The sequence below is a fragment of the Scardinius erythrophthalmus genome (genome assembly GCF_964197995.2).
Source record: "Scardinius erythrophthalmus genome assembly, chromosome: 5".
NCBI lineage: Eukaryota > Metazoa > Chordata > Actinopteri > Cypriniformes > Leuciscidae > Scardinius > Scardinius erythrophthalmus.
The window spans coordinates 13,842,044-13,860,436 of NC_138225.1; the positions used below are offsets into that span (position 1 = coordinate 13,842,044).

The following is an 18,393-nucleotide window of genomic DNA, read 5'->3' on the forward strand; positions in this document are numbered from 1 at the left end:
GTGATATTTTGGAACATAATTTTAAAATGTGAGAAAACCAAGTTATTAAAGTTGCTGCGAATGGTCGTGTTTTCATGCATAAGTAATATGTATTTACATAACAGCACTAACGTGGTTAGGTTATAAAGCTCTTAAACCATGGGAAACAGGTAAACTGATTCGTCTATATATGTATAAATTATCAGAAGTTAGAATAATAAAATGGCTCTTTGAAAGGAAATCTATTTCAAACCGATAGCAATTGCTGCATAAAGGTGAATAGTAAGTGTTTCTAAGAACAGTCCGAATGTGTCACATTGACATCTGATCCTGGATCAGTTCCATTAACTCAGAGCTTCTCTTGACTTCCTTTAGCGAGGTCAGCTCTTGTGGTGTCAGTGTGTAATTGCTAAAGACAGTGAGATAGAATGGAGGATTTGGCGGAGTATCATGGAGCCATCAGTAAGAGCCAAGCAGAAAAGATCCTGAATAAAGCGGGCAGAGATGGCAGCTATCTGATCAGAGACAGCATGAGCTCCGCGGGGTCTTACTGCGTGTGTGTGCTGTGAGTAACATTACTGCGTGTGTGTGCTGTGAGTAACATTACTGCATCTATGTCGTGTGTGTAGCGTTGTGTGCAGAAACCATAACAGTGGCGTGGTTATCAACTATAGTGTTTTTTTGTTTGTTTTCTGATTGTGCTAAGTGGAAGTGGATCTACTGCAAATATACTTTAGGTACACTTTCTATATCTTGCATTTAAAGACTGATTATACAGAGATCATACTATCCTTACTAATAGTGATATTAAAACACATTCTAGGCTTAATATTAAGAAATGTGCATTGTGCAAAAAAGAAGTAGCCTACTATAAATAAAGTTTAATTATAATATTCATATCAGTAAGTCTCAAGTGATACGTCAGTAAATATGTTAATAGATTTGTAGTATACTTAGGATGAAATAAATGTGTTTTTAATTACATTTTGGTGTAGATTTTTTTTTCACTAGGGACATTCGCCATGTTGTCATTATCATGTACCAGGTATGTCATTCGCCATGACACACCAGCATCAGTTGCGTCCTTTCACTGCCATTCGTATATCGTCTCCTGTGGCCTCGTGGGATAGTAAAGTGTCCATCAAATGCACACTTCAGAATCTTGCTGGAAGTAGTGTCATCTGGGTACTTGTCCAATCTTTCATGATCACTGTGAATTCGTTCATACTTCTTTTGTCACATACTGTTTTTCACCTACTATATAGGGAAGTATGTGATTTCGGATGCAGCCCAGAGAACAGACTTTTTTTATTTGTTCAAAATAAGTAACTACTCAAGAGAGGATGCTATTTTGGACGCAGCCATTGCCTCTTAGACTAGTCTGACCAACTTTGCAATTAGGAAGGCTAATCAGTCTTACCTTTTGGATTCTAATGAGACCAATCCATCTTTAATATTTTTACTTAAAAAAATGATGATCAGTCTTGAAGGAAAAAATGACCACTTGACCACTGTCGCCTCACGGCAAGAGTCCGCGCCCTGGCTGAGCCAGGAGTCCTTTCTGTATGGACTGTGGAGTTTGCGTGTTTTCCCTGTCAGCGTGGGTTTCCTCCGGGTGCTCCGGTTTCCCCCACAGTTCAAACTCAAAGACATGCGGGTTAGGTGGATTGGATGCATGTAGGGGTGTGTGTGAGTGTGAATGTTTCAGGAAGGGCATCGGGTGTAAAAACCTGTGCCAAATCAAATGTGTGTGAAGTGGACCCTGCAAATGAGTTGAATAAGGGAAGATGGATGGACTTGCAAGACTAGTCTTAGTAGTTTATGCAACCAGCTACAGTCTTAAGCATTCTAGACAGGCGTGTAATAGCTACAATACTATTCTATACTATCTATTATGCTGCGAATAATATCATAATAATAACTGTGTGTAAATCTCCAGGTGTGATGGATGGATTTACACCTACAGAGTTTTCAAACAAAAGGATGGACTCTGGACAATAGAGGTACGAAGAGATTTAATAGAGCTTTGTATCTTTCCTCAAGTGAAACCTGGATATAGGCCTAGATCTAATTTTGTAAAAACAGATACTTCTGTCTTAACTTATGTTGTGTGTGATGATGTGTGACCATTTCTAGCAAAATTTAATGCCACTGTTGCAGTATTTTATAAACAAGAGAACTACACTATATACTGTTGACTGCAGAGTACACAGTGGTTTTTCTTTTCTTTTCTATTTGTGGTCAGTGTGTTGCATGTATTCATAGCTCACCACACAAATTAACAGGCAGAGAATTTCCAATGTGTATCTGTTCTTTCAGTATCACCCACACAGCCCATTTCATATGCATTAAGGAAGGGCACGATGTGCAAAAACCTCAAACACACTTTGAGATGCTGCTAAACATTTGCATTTTGGTTCACTATGAAACCAAAAACAGTTCCTTATATAAATAACATTAAAACAGGCACTTTAAAATGAGCAACATAAAGTGATGTTTTATCTCATATCTTTGTGCTTACTGTAACTGATCAGCATTAACCACCAGGCACACAAGCAAAATCCCACACAGCTCTTTTAGTTTATTTATATTTTACTCTTACTCAGAGAAATCTTTCTCCATGCATGGGTCATATGGTAGTACCACAAGTTTGCATATATTATTTCTTAGAATTACCATTTCTATTAAATTGTACAATAAAAAATTATGTATAAGGTATAGTACTATTTATTTTTATTTAATTATATTTTCAGATGGCTCCTGGGATGAAGGAACGACTCTTTCGAAACGCCAGTAACCTCATTGCTGCGTTTAAGATCCCAGGCCAAGGCATCTCTGTTCCTCTTCTGTATCCTGTGAACAAACCTAAAAAATAACACACAAGTTGAAACAAACACCTCACTGTTTCTACCTGCTGTAAATGCATGCATGGGTATTTCTATGTCTGCGAAAATATCCTTGCACACAGAGGTGGGGTTAATTGTAGAAAATTTGTAAAAATGCTGTAAATTGTAAAAAAAAAAAAAAAACTATTTAAGTGTATTAGATACTGTATATCAGGAAGGAGGAACCATTGAAATGCATTTAATGATTTCAATTTAAATAAAATAATGGTTGTTACCTTTCAAGTCGATATCAATATCAAATATAAAAGTACTTGCATAAACAACAAATGCTCAGCTATAATATATATGAAATCTATTCCCTACTGTATGTTATATTGTACATCTCTGTACAAGACTGTGTATTGTCAGTCTGCCAACTGTTTTCAGAGGATTTTTTAAATAAAGAACCACCTTAAATGAACTAGTTTCAACAATACTCACTTCAGACAGCATCAGCAAATACAGATAGCCATCTATAGATCACTACAGAGAAACCCATGAGATAAATAGGCCTTGAACAAAGCCAGATCTTATTTTCAGTCTAGTAATGAGAGTTTGTCATATTTGATAACAAGTGTTTCTGTCCAACACTTCTTGCAACAATGCTACAGTATCACTAACGTTAAAAACAAAATTGTTTTGACTTCAAAGAATTTATTGTAATGAAATTCAGAGCCTTTTTGATGTTATAGAAAATATATATAATATGCATTATGTACTTTTTTTCCAGTCACAAAAAAATATTTGCAGAAGAGATAATGTGCTATTTGAATCTTTATGATTCTTTGAACTGATTTGAAACATTGATGCCTCAGTGTTTGAATGATCATTCCTCTTGAGAAACGAATGCAAGATATAAAGGTTACAAATGAATCATAAATCACTCTGGAGTGAACAAGTGCTTCACCTGTTCTGTGCAAATACTCGCAACACAGAAGAAAGGGTTAAATTAGCATTTTTATTTATAAAAAGGCCACTGCCCAAAGTACTTTGTTTTTAAATAGGCATGTTTAACAAACTGCATTAATCTGTGTACATAAAGGCCTATTTCAGCCAAATATACACCACAGGAACTTGTTTGGCCAAGGAGAGGAAACTGAAGTTTTTTTTAGTACTTGACTTCTGAGAGAGGAAGATGATTTGATCATAAAAAAAATTACATATTCCTTTTTCACTTCAGCAATGACTGTGATTATGACAAAGATGCAAACTAAGATAAAAAGAAAAATATTTCTGCCACAATTTTTTTCCTCGTGCAAAGTAATCATACTTCAATTGAAATGAACATCTGCAAAATATCGAAAACATAACGTGCCTTTAGAGCACCTCTCGCACAAATCTGTTAAATATTTGCACACTCTAAAAATTCAGTCTAATGCATTTATCTTCACCTTATACTCAGTGCAAATATATATCTCAGATTAAGATTACAAAGCTTGATGGTACAGCATATCCACAGAATTCACAAGAAAATACATTTACTCCTAATTCTTTTGAGTGTCATGTATAAATAGTCCAGTATCTATAAACAGTCTACAATAGTCCATTAATGATATACAAGTCCATATCAAGAGTCCTACACACAGAACGTCTACCCACAGTGCTGCAGACTTTAATAGTTTGGAAAAGACAAAAATACCGTTCTTTAGCAGGTGATTCTTTCATTTCCTTACACATCTTCCTCCTCAAGCCTCCTTCTAGTTTCGAGAGGGATCAGAAAAAAGGAAAATGACCAGTCAAAGTAATGGAAAAATCCAAAACATTGGAGCTTTGACACTCATTTAGAAACCAAAATGACAGACACGTGAAGTGAGTTTCACATTGAGAGTGCAACAAAAGCAACAGAAAAACAGTGAAATCACATGACAATAAATAAAAAAGAGCAGCATATTACTGTAACTGTAAACTGGGACCACTGTGTGGCATAAATCCATAAATCCTGGGGTATGTTTACAAGAATTCACCTCACAGGCATTAGCATTCATGTTTTTGGCTCCTGCAAGCCAAATCCCAAACGTAAATAAATAAAAAACAAAAATAAAATAATAAATAATTGCATATAACTAAGGCATGTGACAAATACTGAAGTTGATTATGTACAATATGTCTAAGCCCGTTTCATGTGATCGTTTCTAGCAGACCAGGAAGGCACAATTTCCACATACATATTTTTTTATTTTTTATTTCTACTTTGGGAAAAAAAAAAGAAAAGTAAACTGTACAGTTTTGGCAACAACAACAAAAAAAAGAACAAATTTGTCTTCCACAGCAGCGGTGTAATTCTCTCAGCTTCGTCAACACTGATTAAGCAGAAACAACACAAGATGGCGGTGAGCTCTTGCCAAGACTCCAAACACTGTGAATCTCTTGCTGCTAAGGGGTTAAGTTTTGTGACACTTTTGAGTCAGATAATTCTCCGAGAATCCAGAATGCTGTTGTGAATTTGACAGTTCCAGATCTCTGTTTAAACGTCGGGTTTCTGGAAGGTCATTCTGAACTGCGAGGGCCCTGAAAGCCTTCTACGCAAATCCTGGAATGCAAATCGACTGAAAATTCGGAAACCTTTAACAAAGCTCAATGAAATCACAAGGAAACCCCTCAGGTTTGCACGGTTTAATGCCATAACCAGTTTGACTCGACAAGTCGAATGATTACTGTACACGCTCGAATGAGAGAATCAGCATGTGTAGAGATGAAGACTCCTTAATGTATGTCTAGAACAGTCACAGGTGAATCATTCTCTGTGCCTTCAGATTGGCAAGCAAGGCTTGTTCTTTAGTAAGAACGGTTAAGCCACTGTAGAACAGAAGGACAAGAAACAAACAAAACCGAAAAACAGGAATCTGAACTTGCCAAGAGTGCATCAACAAATGCAAAATCAATACCATCATTTGTCACATTTTAAAGGCAATAGAGTCTTTCTCACTTTGTTTGGTTGGGGGTTCTAAAAAAAAAGCTGAAGAGATATGTGGTAGCTTGGAGTGTATAAAGGGGTGTGTAGGCGTGTAGAGGTGTGCTGAAGTGCCGCTGTTACCTGCGACCAGTTTCCACATGTCTGATCAGGTGAATGTTGAAGGGGCTGTCTGCGAGCTCAGGGTGTTGTTCAACAGGCAGAGCGTAGAACCCATCATACCCTGAGACATGGCCCTCTGCAATAAGCTCATCCTTTTCTTTATCAGTCCATGACAAACTTCCGCCCTCCCCCTCCAGGACCCTTTTCTGCTCCCGTAGCCATGCCCCTTGCACAGCTCGTATTCGTGCCGCCTCCAGCACACGTGTGCGTTCTTCCTCCGGCGATGCTCCGTAGCGAATGTTAAAGCTAAGCGCCCCCTGCTGGAGCACAATGTCAGCGAATCGCCGCATTTCCCCTCCAACCATAGCACTTATCTGGGAAACAGAGACGTTTACGCCGTTCTCCAACACTCTGACTCCGCCTCCGGCACCGCCCCCGGCCACTCCCAGATCTGCCTCAAGTGGGCCGGCCTTGGTAAAATAGTGTGTGTCACGCCCTTCCACTGTGAAATGGAGGCCACGCAGGTATAAAGCACCGTTCAGCACAGCCGCCACACGACGGCTGTCCTCGCTTGCCACGCCGATTATCTCAGTTGCCACCACTCCATCACGGACGGCAAATTTCACACCTTTGCCGAAAATTGAAGAAATGGCAGAGAAAATTGGCATGCGACCCTGCCGACCTCCAATTTTCCCATTGGCTGGCGTCATGGGGAGGCGATCCAATGAAATAAAGTTTTTCAAGTGCTTCTGAAGGTCACACTGGATGCCGAGTACAATCTGAGATGAGATGTTATGAAATAGTTATCATAAGTCACTTGTTTGATTGGTGCACAAAATTAACTCTTAAAGGAATAGTTTACCAAAAAATTAACCCACATGACCGGATTGAGTTGGTGAGTTGGATTGGACATTGCTGCCACTTTCATGAATGTGTCAAGGAGATATCTATCATATGACTTGCATAATACTTTTAAGATTCTTTTATGGTGCTTTTTGGTCAGATTGGAATTTAGCCCCAATCCTGATTCATTTTCATTTTCACTTTTGAGTTCAAAAGAGAAAAAAAGGTCAGAGTTTGGACCAACATTATTATCATTATTGTTCCAAAACTTGACAAATGATGATGACAAGAAAAAGTTAATAAAAATAAAAGAAAATTATAATTTTTTTAGGTAAACTATTCATTTAAGACTAGACTAAATAGACTAATTATGTTGGCGATGAATGCTGTGCTATGGGAAACTTCAACTTACCTTGCTGGTGTCCCAGGTTTGTGTGCGGATCTGTGTGGCCATCATCTCATATGTTTGCTCTGTGTTCTCCACCTTTGGTTTGGGGAACCCTGGAACCACATTATGAAGCTGGAACCCAAAGAGCTGCAGCCAGCTACTGATATCTGTACAGAAACAGATGCAAAATACTGTAAAGCCATTTAAGATTTTTGTTTAGCTTTTATAAAGAATGCCTTACAGTTTTAGAACTTGCAACAGAAATTCTCAGAAACCTTAGTGTAGTAGACTACATAAGGAACTGTTCTGCTCATGTGAATGCAATATTACAGAAAATACTGAGCTACATAAAAGACAAGTCAGCTACAAAAAATTGAATGCAGTGTGAATGCGTCCCTAGCCGTACCAATCATTGAGGCCCCCAAGGTCTGAACCTCTGTTTTTTTCACCTGAGGTATATAATAAAAGTCGCTACATAATTTACTAATAATAAGTCAACTCAAGTCAAGTATATTTGTATAGCGCTTTTCACAATACAGATTGTATCAAAGCAGCTTCACAGTATTAAATTAAAATAATACAACAAGGTTTGTTTCTAGTGGAATTTATTGATTGATAAAATAAAATTAAATATCCCCAAAATAGCAAGCCAAAGGCAACAGTGAGCAAGCCAAAGGCAACAGTGGCAAGGAACCGAAAAACTCCATCAAGTGACCTAATGGTGTCCTAAAACTCCATCAGGTGACCTAATGGAGAAAAAAAAACCTTGGGAGAACCCAGGCTCAGTCGGGGGCCAGTTCTCCTCTGGCAATAACTGTTCTTTGGTGCAGCAAATATACTGTACAACGCCAAGATAACCAACTTTCTCAAGTGCTCTAACAGTGAAACTGAGACGTACAATCCAATAAAAAAGCGGGCATGGGAATTCCAGCAGAACGCTTAACTTTTAATGGTCAAAAGTGAGATTTAAGATGTAAGTAGGTAGCTAAACTGTGAAGCGATAGAAATGTTAAACGACCGACAGTACTATCCAGGACTGTAAACAACTCAACCGGAACAATTTTCAGCATATTAGGCATAAGATTAAGAATGAATGTGTGTAAATTGTGAATAATTTTTTCTAGCATTTTAACTTTTCTTAAACTTTCAGTTTAGTCTTTCAGTAAATCCACTTATTCTCAAAACTACATAAAAATTTAGACAGGGTAACCATGGTAAAATGTGTGGCTTTGACAAATGCATAGGTTGTGGATAGGACAGTCATTTAGCCTATTGTAATGAAAAAATAATTAGCAATTTTATCTTTATTCATCACCTTCTTCCTTTAATTTTCTCTTTTTGGCAAGAAACCTGCAAGTATTTGCATCCTTTGTATTACTGTGCATTCACACCGCCACCGGCGATAGCGTCAAAGTGACCGGAAGTCATTCATTTTCAATGTGAGCCGGTGGTGATCTCCGGCGAGAAGCGGCGCGGCGCGTCTTGGGTGATGTGGGTGTCGAGGAGGGTTGAAGTCAGGTCAACTTTATGGTAATGAGCTATGACGTGGTTCGGCGGCATCCAATCGGAATGTAGAAGTCCTCCGCTTGAGAGGATTCCAGAGAACGCAGTCCTGTAAACTTTGGTTCCGACCACATTAGTTCCCAAGCAAAATGGAGGAGAGGTTGATCATGTAAATTTGATAAGAAGGTGCGCAACACTATTTATAGGCAACATTTTTGCGCTAAAACGCTTGTTTTTCAGCGGGAATGCAAATTAGACTAACACTTAACCATAAACACAAAAGCCACACCACACAAATGGCTTTTGATTGGTTTATTTCGTTTATTGGATCAATTTCTTACTTTGACATTTAAAATATTCCATGAGGTTAACTTGCACCCTACTTGTGGTCAGTCTGCACATATAATAATCAACATGCTTGTTTGCTTTGTGGCCCCTTTAAATAAAGTTAAAAAAAAGACCAAGCATTCCATCTACGTCATAGCGTCAGAGCGTCCACGAATCTTTCTATGGCGTTAGTGACAGGGCAGCCAGAGCAAATTTTGACGCTGTGTTAATGCACAGTATATATGCCCATGGCTGGTCAGTGCTCAAAATTTAAAGTGAGAGTTCTATTTCTAAAACCCCACGTATGGCAAAAGTGTGACAAAAACATTTAGCATGAGTCAGAATTCCCCTGGATTCAGTGAGACATATGGGATTGATGTATTGAACACATTTACTGTACATACTGAACAAACCTTTTTGTTTTGCACATCCCTTTTGCAATCACTGAAACAGTAGAGCCTCTCTAAAATGGTGTTGACCCTGGGTTTATGAAGACCTTGTTCTAATGCCAAACTAGCCTCGAGCAAGACACTTGACCCTAGTTAGCTTGAGGGAGACTGTCCTAGTAATTAGTCTACAGCACGTTGCTTTAGCTATAACTAATGAATCTCAGCTCTGCCATGTGCTATTTCTCAGCTGTTCATCTCCCCTTAGGGAAATGTCACTGGAATAAAAGCACAATCACAGCTCACAAAGCCATACCAAAAGCATGACATTTATTTCACTTGACTGGCTATCGCCCCCCTGCTTCTAATTTCTACATAAAGTACAAGTGAATCTGATCATATAGGACTTTCCAAGTTGAAGTGCCTAGCCAGTTAGGGAAACGATTCTCTGATAATTATATTTCTGTTTTATCTAACTTTAGCAAGTACTGTACATTCAAAAAACTTAATTAGTCACAGAACTTTTTTCTTACCTGTTGTGAACTTGGTTACATCCTGTAAGTTTCCCAGAGGATAATTGTTCCTAAATGAATACAAATTAAATGGCTTGGGATTCACACTCAGCTCTGCCCACAATTCGTGATTGGGAGTCGTCCATCTTCCAGCTACCACGTCATAGTCGCGTCGACCGAGATGCACCAACCGTGTGAAAGAATCATAGAGACCACCCTGAAAGCCAAAGACAAGAGGAAAGGTGGGGTTGGAATCTCGGTAAACGTCTCCATACGGTGTGTACCGAATTTCCTTCACCACGTGGCCGCGACTACTGAAAACTGCAAGAGGAGTTCCAGCATTGTCACATGCTATATAGAATTCCTCGCCGCTGCTCATCTCCATGGCGATGAGGTGTCCTTGAAGGTCATAATAGAGGGAAGTGATCTCCGCACTACTGTGGTTGTACAGGTGCGTCACCCGTGTCGGTTCCATCAGATCAGCGTAGAAGAACTGCAGCTGTGCTCCATCACTACTACGGCTGGCCACTCTCCTCCCGAGCCCATCGTAACGGTACCACATCCTCTGTCCACTGTCCCGGTCGTAGGCGCCCAAAAGTAGTCCATTTGAACCGTAATCAAAGAGAAGATTGCCACGGAGACGCAAGAACCCGTCCTCATCGGTGCGGTACTGGATCTCTCCAAGGCGTGTGATGCGGTCACGGAGATCATAGCGTAGCGGTGTCAAACGTGCACTGTTACCGTGACTCAGTAAGTTAATGTTTCCGTTTAGGTCGTAGCTGTAACGCCACTGTGGGCGGTCATTTATGGCGACTGTCTGCAACTGCCCATCTGCATCATACTCGTACGCATAGCGCGTGATGTTGCTGTCAACACCGATGCGAATATCACAGTTTATGACACGTCCCATGCTGTCGTACTGCAGTGTCATCCAGTAGGCGATGGATTTCAGAATCTCATACTGAACCTCGATTACTTGCCCGGTTGGGTTGAAGATTTTAGTGTGCTTCATGGCATGTGTGGTGATGACCTGGTTCAGGTCGTAGTTGATAACGCTGAACTTCCCGAACTGCTCGATTCGTCCCGACACGTCCACGTAGCGGTAGAGGTCAATCGGAAGTGGTGTTTCGTTGATCATAGCTTGCATGCTGGTGACTCTGAAGTTGTTGTAGCTGTAGTCGAAGCGAGCATTAACCAATCCTTCTTCGCTGAAACGATATATTTGTCTACTCACCAGAGGACCTGAATCCAAGAAATAGAGAGAAAAAGAGAAAATAAAAAAAAATAAGATGAGAAGTTAGCAGAGAGCCACACAGAGGTTAGGTAAAACAAGAGTCAGCTTCGCCATAGTGTGAGATTGGATGAACTCCCCCACTGTCAGACGACTGATTCTGATTCAAAGCGCTTTTAGATCAGCCAAGCAGTAGGGGATTGAAAGCGAAGTGACAAGAGGAAGATTAAATGTCAGCCTGTATGTTTATTGGTGCAAGAGTACAACCTGTTTACCTGTCTAACTGCTCACACATCTTACTTGTCTCTCTGTCTCACGGGATTATCACCTCACCTGTTTATTTGTGCAAAGATGCCATGGTGATACCTGTCTCTTTGCTAATTTAAGTAAGCATTTCACCTGGTTACTGGCTACAGCAAAACTTGATAAATGTATGGAAAATCGTATTACCTGGCTTTCTTTAAATTACAGCTGATTGGTATGGTATGACAGTACATAAAATGTGATGGCAGAAATGCCGCTTATACTATGGTAGACATATTTGCATAGCTAATAGAGTACAGTATGTGTCATTTTTAATATAATTAATTAGGAGTAATCAAAAAGGGCACCACATGGTTATTAAAAAAGAAACCACTTTATGGTGAATTTACAGCAAACATAATTAAAGCATGAATAAGAATTGGAATCGTAAAGAATTTAACCCTTTAATGTTTAGTTTAAGAAATAAATATTTTGAAATGTAATTGTAATTCCATTAACCATATGATCAGATCATTTTAATCACAACTAAACAACCAGACAGTTTGATTCACTAAAATAGAATCAACTCATAAGAATCATTTGTTTGGGAATCAAACTACACTGAAAGGACTGTGTTGTTGAGTCACTAAAAATAATTGACTCAAAGGAGTCATTTGTTTGGGAATTGGGCTACACTCGTGTTTGTTTTTGATACACACACACACACACACACACACACACACACACACACACACACACACACACACACACACACACACACACACACACACACACACACACACACACACACACACACACACACACACACACACACACACAAACACACACACACACACACACACACACACAAAATAAAATATATATATATACCATAATGTAAAATTACTCATACTGTGATATACCATTTTGGTCACACCAATCAGCCCTACTGTCAATGTGTCTGTCAGATAACATTGTTTTTGTGCTGCTCTTACCTGTCTGTCTGTAGCGGATGGTGCAAACGAATCCTTCATGCATCAGGTGGATGGTTTTAACAGCACCTGTTGCCTCGTCGTAGGTGAAGGTAATAAGTGTTGAATCATAGAGGATCTCAGCCAGCCGGGCCACTCGGCTGTATTTATAGATTACATGCCTGCCTGTGCCCAGGTACAGGCTCTGGAGCAGGCGCCCATCGTGGGCGTAGTCTTGCGTGAAGCAGGAGGTGGGTGAGTCGGGTGGGGTGTAGGTGTTTCGGTAGTAGCCCACAGATAGAGAGGTCTGCAGGCTGTGTCTCACCATGCTGGGGAGGGTGACTGACAGCAGACAGTCTGTCTGATCGTACTCAAATGTATAGCGCCGCTGACTGTGTAACAACAGCTGAACAGACTGAGAAGGAGAAGAACCAGAAAAAAATAGAGGACAGAGAGAGACTTAAACATGTACAGTACCAGAATCTCATGAACATGTTGCATTTCACCCCCCAATTAAAAAAAGAAATAAACAAAATCAAATTTTATTTTGCTTTAAAAAAAACCAAATTCTTATATCCAGAAATGATATAATTTTTTTTCATTCCCATTATTCTCAAAAGTTAGTATTTTTCTGTGCATTCAAAATTGTATAAATTGAAAAACAAATCTGAAAAAAAAGAATTAAAAATAAATACTTGTTAAATACTTTTTACAAATACATTTTACACAGTTAAATAAATTTATATATTTTTTATTATTATAGTAAAGAGAGTGAGATATTTTGCATTATAGTATATCAATAAGTTATCAATAACAATTTACAAGTTATAAGTTATCAATAACAATTAATAATAATAAAAAAAGTAGTAATTAAAAACAAAATAAAACAAGTTCTTTCTTCTCATTTTGGGGTCAAATACAACCTGGGGCAGTTTTTTTTTTTTTTGATTCACACAGGCATAGCCCCATCTCTGACACACATACAGTACATACCTTTTCCAGAAAAGTGTAGCTCCAGATTTTCCCATTGGCCCAGGTCCGTGTGATGATGCGTCCGTTATCGTAGTCCCTACGCTCGGTCCAGTTGCCTCTCTGTATGCTGGTGACCAGACCTTCGCTCGAGTACGATACTTGCACTTGATTGTATTTACTGGGGGTCCAGAGCACAGGCCTGCCCTTGTCATCGTACTGAACGCGCAGAGTGAACTTGCGATGGTCATCATAGATCTTCCCAACCCGACTCTCTTGACTATAGTCTATAGACAACACATTCCTGTTGTGAGCCTGAGCGAGAGAAGCAAGAAGAAAGAAGGTAAAACTTATGATCTTATTACATCAAAGTACACAGAAACGTGTGCAATAAAACTGGCAATAAAAGAAGAACATTTCTTTCTCAGGGGCACAGAGGGAGACAGGGTTGCAGTTATGGCCAACATTATTCAGCATATACATCAATGAATTGACAATTGAATTGAAGCTCCTGATTTCACTCTGTGATCATTCCTAGATCAATTTCCAGCTCTTTGCAGATGATATGGTTTGGCCGTCTACCACTGTGAGAGTCTGGACCTTCAAGAAGATTTTGCTCCCATAAAAAGATAATGTCCTGTAGAGATGCCTGTTAGAATTTGGCTAAATATATTAGAATCAGTAATTGAGCCGGCTGCCCTTTACAGCATCGAGGTGTGGCGTCCACTAACAAATTAGAAATTAGGCAAATGGGGAAAACATCCAACTGAGACCTTGCATGCAATATTCAGTAAAAAATATCTTAAAAGTAAATGGGAACACCGCAAATAACGCATGCAGGGTGGAATTAGGCCAATAACATTAATTCAGTGATCCCTGTATCATTATAAAACCTTGCAATGAGAAGAGTTGAGTAAAGAAAACAGATTGCTCGCTGAGCTGGTCCTGAGTTTTACAATTAATTGTACTAACATACATGCCCCTTGTGACCAGAGTAATTCTGTGAGCATAATTAGAATAAACCAATTTACAAACACATGCAAAATATGGTTATATCATATTTGGAAACCCAAAGTAAAATGCAATTCAGTTTGGACCTAATAATACTGCACAGTGGCAGACTACTTATGCTGCCTTCCATTCATCAAGTACTGTATAGTCAGATTTTCCAACTTCGAATCATCCACATATGACTTTGAATGGAATGAAGCACTGTCCACTGTGTCAGATTGAAAAAATCTCGGGTCAGGTTCAAAATGCACTCTGCACTGGCAGCTCATTGTCTCTTTGCCTGTCACTGAATGAGTGACAGTGAGAAAGTGGCATTGTCTTCTTGTGCCTTTCTCAAAAATAAACCTACTTTTCAAATTTATTATTAATAAGGGTAGGGCTCAACCTGTGCAGAGCACATGCCCTTTTTGCCTTACACTGCGAAGTGCCCTTTTTTCTTGGTGTTTTTTTTTTTTTCTTCTTCAATAAATCAATGCTATTGGTCAACCTTTACGTCTGTCTGTCTGTTTTACAAATATTTAGCAAATGAAAGTTCTTAAAAAGATCTTGTGTAAATCTTGTTCGATCCTCAAACTGTCAGTAACTCCGCCTCCTCCATCTTGACTGAATGAACTGAAGTTCCGCAGCAGCCGCACAGCAGCCAGCTGCTGAACGAAGTTTTGCAAGGGTAAACAAAGATCTTGTTGTTTGAATAAGTACTAAACACTATGTCTATAAAGGCTCATATTTTATTTATTTGATGTCTGACTGAGACATGTGGGACCTGAGAGAGAGGTCTAGCATTTGCCATCTAGTCATAGCCAACACAGCCTACACATAAATAGCCTGTAGTAGCATTTCATCTTTTATAAAATGAGATTTTTGCCAAATGTATTTTACAACAGGAAAAACTGAGCGCCCATACAGCTACAACAAACTAGTTTGTAACCTGTTGATGAAAATGTAATGTGATGCCGCCGGCGCCGTTTTAATGACGGACAAAATGCACATTTGCTGGTCAAAAACCCCGCAAACTGCATTTGAGTTTGAATTTTGTAAAATGTTAACAACATATTGATAAGTAATACAACAACATATAATTTGTTTTACCATCGGAAAATCATTAGCACATGTGCGCCCACTGCGCTGTTTCATTCTGGAACTTACACAAAGCAACTGAGTGATCCTCGTCACCTGGGTAACATATATTTCTAAGAAATTTCTTCTTTGATTTATGATTGCTGATACACTTAATTTATAAAAATGTAATCATGTTAAGGTAATAATATTAAATTATGGTAAATTCAAGGCTGTTAATATGCACGTATTCGCTATCTAGCTAATTTTTTAATCTATAGTAGGCTTATTCTGTAGGTTACTCTCCGCTCGTCTTCACATGTATAAATGTAGTAAATCATGTTTTATTTTAGAAGCCCTGAAACCCTGTATATCTATATTATCTATTATTATTATGGTTGTTATTAATAGTGAATAAAACTAAAGCTTTTGAGCCTATTATTTTGTTTTATTGAATTTGTCATGAAGATGTGACCATGTAGGCTTACTAAAAAAATTAAAAAGGGGGGGGGGTTTGCCCTTTTTCAGTTTCAACACATGCCCCTCAAAAGGCCTGTGCACGGCCCGAATTTTCATCTGCATTTTTCTGAAGGATCATGTGTCAAGTGAAGACTGGAGTAATGGCTGCTGAAAAAATAAATTTTTCCATCACAGGAATAAATTACATTTTAAAATTAATGTTTTGTATTGGACATTGATGGAGCAACAGCTTTTGTGTGAAAATAAATCATAAAAGTGAGTTATTTTGTTTAAAATTCTTATAAATATACAAGGTGACAAGGTGGGCCTTTTACACCACACACAGGGTAAAACCAGCATGGGGCAAAAGGCACAAAGCATTGATACAAATACTTTAGCTAAACTAATATGTTTTTAATAATGTCTAAGTTATACTTGTTCAAAACAATCAAAAAAAGTTTGTACGATTTTCTGTTAATTTTGATCAATAAAATAATTAATTTGTGTTCAATAAATATACTGTCATTAAAATATGTTAATATAAAAATATATTTTAAAAATACAGAAACAAAATGATGTTAAAAAGTAAAGATTCTGAAAACATTGAAGGAGATCCCATAATTATTTGATATTTACAGTGGTAACAACAAATTATATGACATGATTAATATCATATTCTTAAATATGATTGTTTCATTATAAATATGGTTATTATCTCTAAGGTGGACACCCAACTTAATATATTATTTACCATCTCAATCTAACCATGTCATGTCAACAAATGGAAAAGTCAACCAGCTATTTATTATCATGTTAATTATTGTGCCTTTCACCCCAACAGCAGGGGTGCCCTTTTACCCTAATAACATATTCTTCCGTTATTGAAAAACTGCTGCTTTAAGTAGAAAATCATGAAGAAAGAAAATCAAGACCTTTGTCTCAAAATATATCCAATAATTTTAGCAATTCTCATTTGCTACTTAAATCTACAACATTTAAAAAATATATATATATAAAATATTAGATCAAATTAGCACAGAATCAACTTAGCGCTGCTGAAATCTTATAGTAAATCCTACTAAAAATGAGATTTTCTGTATGACATTTTCTGTTAACTTCTATTAAAATTCATTTGCAATTGTAATTTGTAGTGACTGTAAAGCACACTAAAACTGCAACCAAGAAGTGAAACTGAACAGTGAAAGAGTGAATATTAGAGAGCATAAAATAGAGAAGAGAAAGATTTAAGGAGTTTATTCTAAGAGGAAGTTGGAACAGTGTGTGAAATGCAGGGTAAAAAAAAAAAACTGTGCAGTGCCTGTTATATGGTATATAGAGAGTATATTAGAGAGAGCAGGTGTGTAATGTAGTCTGTTTCTTCAATTTTTACCACAGTGAAATTTCTTTAAGGTCCCCTGCGGCCATCTTTGTAATGTCCAGGGCTGAGTTTCCCGATAACATTGTCTCTTAGCGCTACGAAGACTCTTAAGGTATAACTTAACTAAAGCTATACCATTGCTAGGCGTGTTCCCCGAACCATACCTTAGGAAGCTGCTTAAGATATACCTCTAACGTGCGACGTTACCCGGTGCTGTCCGTGGCGATGCTGCTGAATTGGTTGATATCGATAGCTCGAGAATCAATTATTCTCTTGTGCAGGGGCTGTTTCACTGCATTATGTGAGAAAGCGGTGTTCTTTATAAAAGAAGCACTTTAGAAATAGTTGAAATTGCATTTATTAGGACTCATGGGATATTATAAAAAAAATCCAAACTATAATAGCCTAGCCTACATATTTTAAAATTATATCATATATTGCTGCCATGATAACCATTGAAATATTTTACGTGCTTTCTTCTCTTTCCCATTTTTGTTCGCTGAGGTGGAGCTGCGATGAAATATTGTTCTTATAAATACTTTCCAGCATTTCAGTAATAAAAGTGTACATCTTACGTACGGTGCTCGGCAGTGATCAAAAAGGATTTAAACAGTGAATTTTGAATCTCTTCTTGTAAACTCAGAGATTTGGATTCAGACGGCAATTAAATTACCACACGGCCTGTTTGTCGAAAAACAGTAGGTACTAATTTGGCCAGGGATTTTTACGCAGGTTGGGTGACAAAAAACACTGATATTATGGATTCGGACGGCACTAAAATCACCGACTTACCCCTGTAAATGTTTAAAATACGAGCCCATGAGAAACAATTAGCGTCCGAATAGGACTTAACTGACAGTAGCCTATGCTTTCACTGGCCTTTAAATGCGCTCTTTTATTAAATTAATAATATAATATATATAATAATATAATTAAAATTCTAACAACAATCAGTGTAATGACAATTTTATTCTTTGCATGAAAACACTTGAATTAGCCTAATTGAACACTGTCTGTGTGTATTAAAACTTCAGAATTACATTCATATAGACCTGCAACAGTGATAAGGTAAAGCTAAGCGTGGTCCAGACCAACCTTCCGAACGTATGACTTACAGAAGGGTATAGGCCTACTTAACTAAGAAGGTTTCGGGAAACGCAGCCCTGGGCAGCTATTAGTAGTCAGGTAAGTACAGATTCTATGTAGGTTACTGGAATAAGGAAAGCCCGAAAGACAAAA

General features: G+C 38.1%; 2 protein-coding genes across 2 annotated transcripts in view; one reads left to right on the forward strand and one right to left on the reverse strand.

Moving 5' to 3' along the window:
- Positions 1–352: 352 nt before the first annotated feature.
- Positions 353–3,283, forward strand: sh2d1aa (SH2 domain containing 1A duplicate a). Its single transcript, XM_081367091.1, has 3 exons — positions 353–544; positions 1,919–1,982; positions 2,733–3,283. Exons 1-3 carry the CDS (start codon positions 408–410, stop codon positions 2,853–2,855), a joined length of 324 nt encoding a protein of 107 aa, XP_081223217.1. The 5' UTR covers positions 353–407; the 3' UTR covers positions 2,856–3,283.
- Positions 3,284–3,803: 520 nt separating this feature from the next.
- Positions 3,804–18,393, reverse strand: part of tenm1 (teneurin transmembrane protein 1) — a 176,975-nt gene continuing 162,385 nt past the window's right edge. The window contains exons 28-32 of the mRNA XM_081367090.1: positions 13,275–13,565; positions 12,306–12,696; positions 9,858–11,078; positions 7,133–7,275; positions 3,804–6,656 (exon numbers count right to left, since the gene is read on the reverse strand). Coding sequence (XP_081223216.1) covers positions 5,895–6,656; positions 7,133–7,275; positions 9,858–11,078; positions 12,306–12,696; positions 13,275–13,565 — 2,808 coding nt within the window. The 3' untranslated portion in view covers positions 3,804–5,894. The remainder of the gene's footprint in view (positions 6,657–7,132; positions 7,276–9,857; positions 11,079–12,305; positions 12,697–13,274; positions 13,566–18,393) is intronic.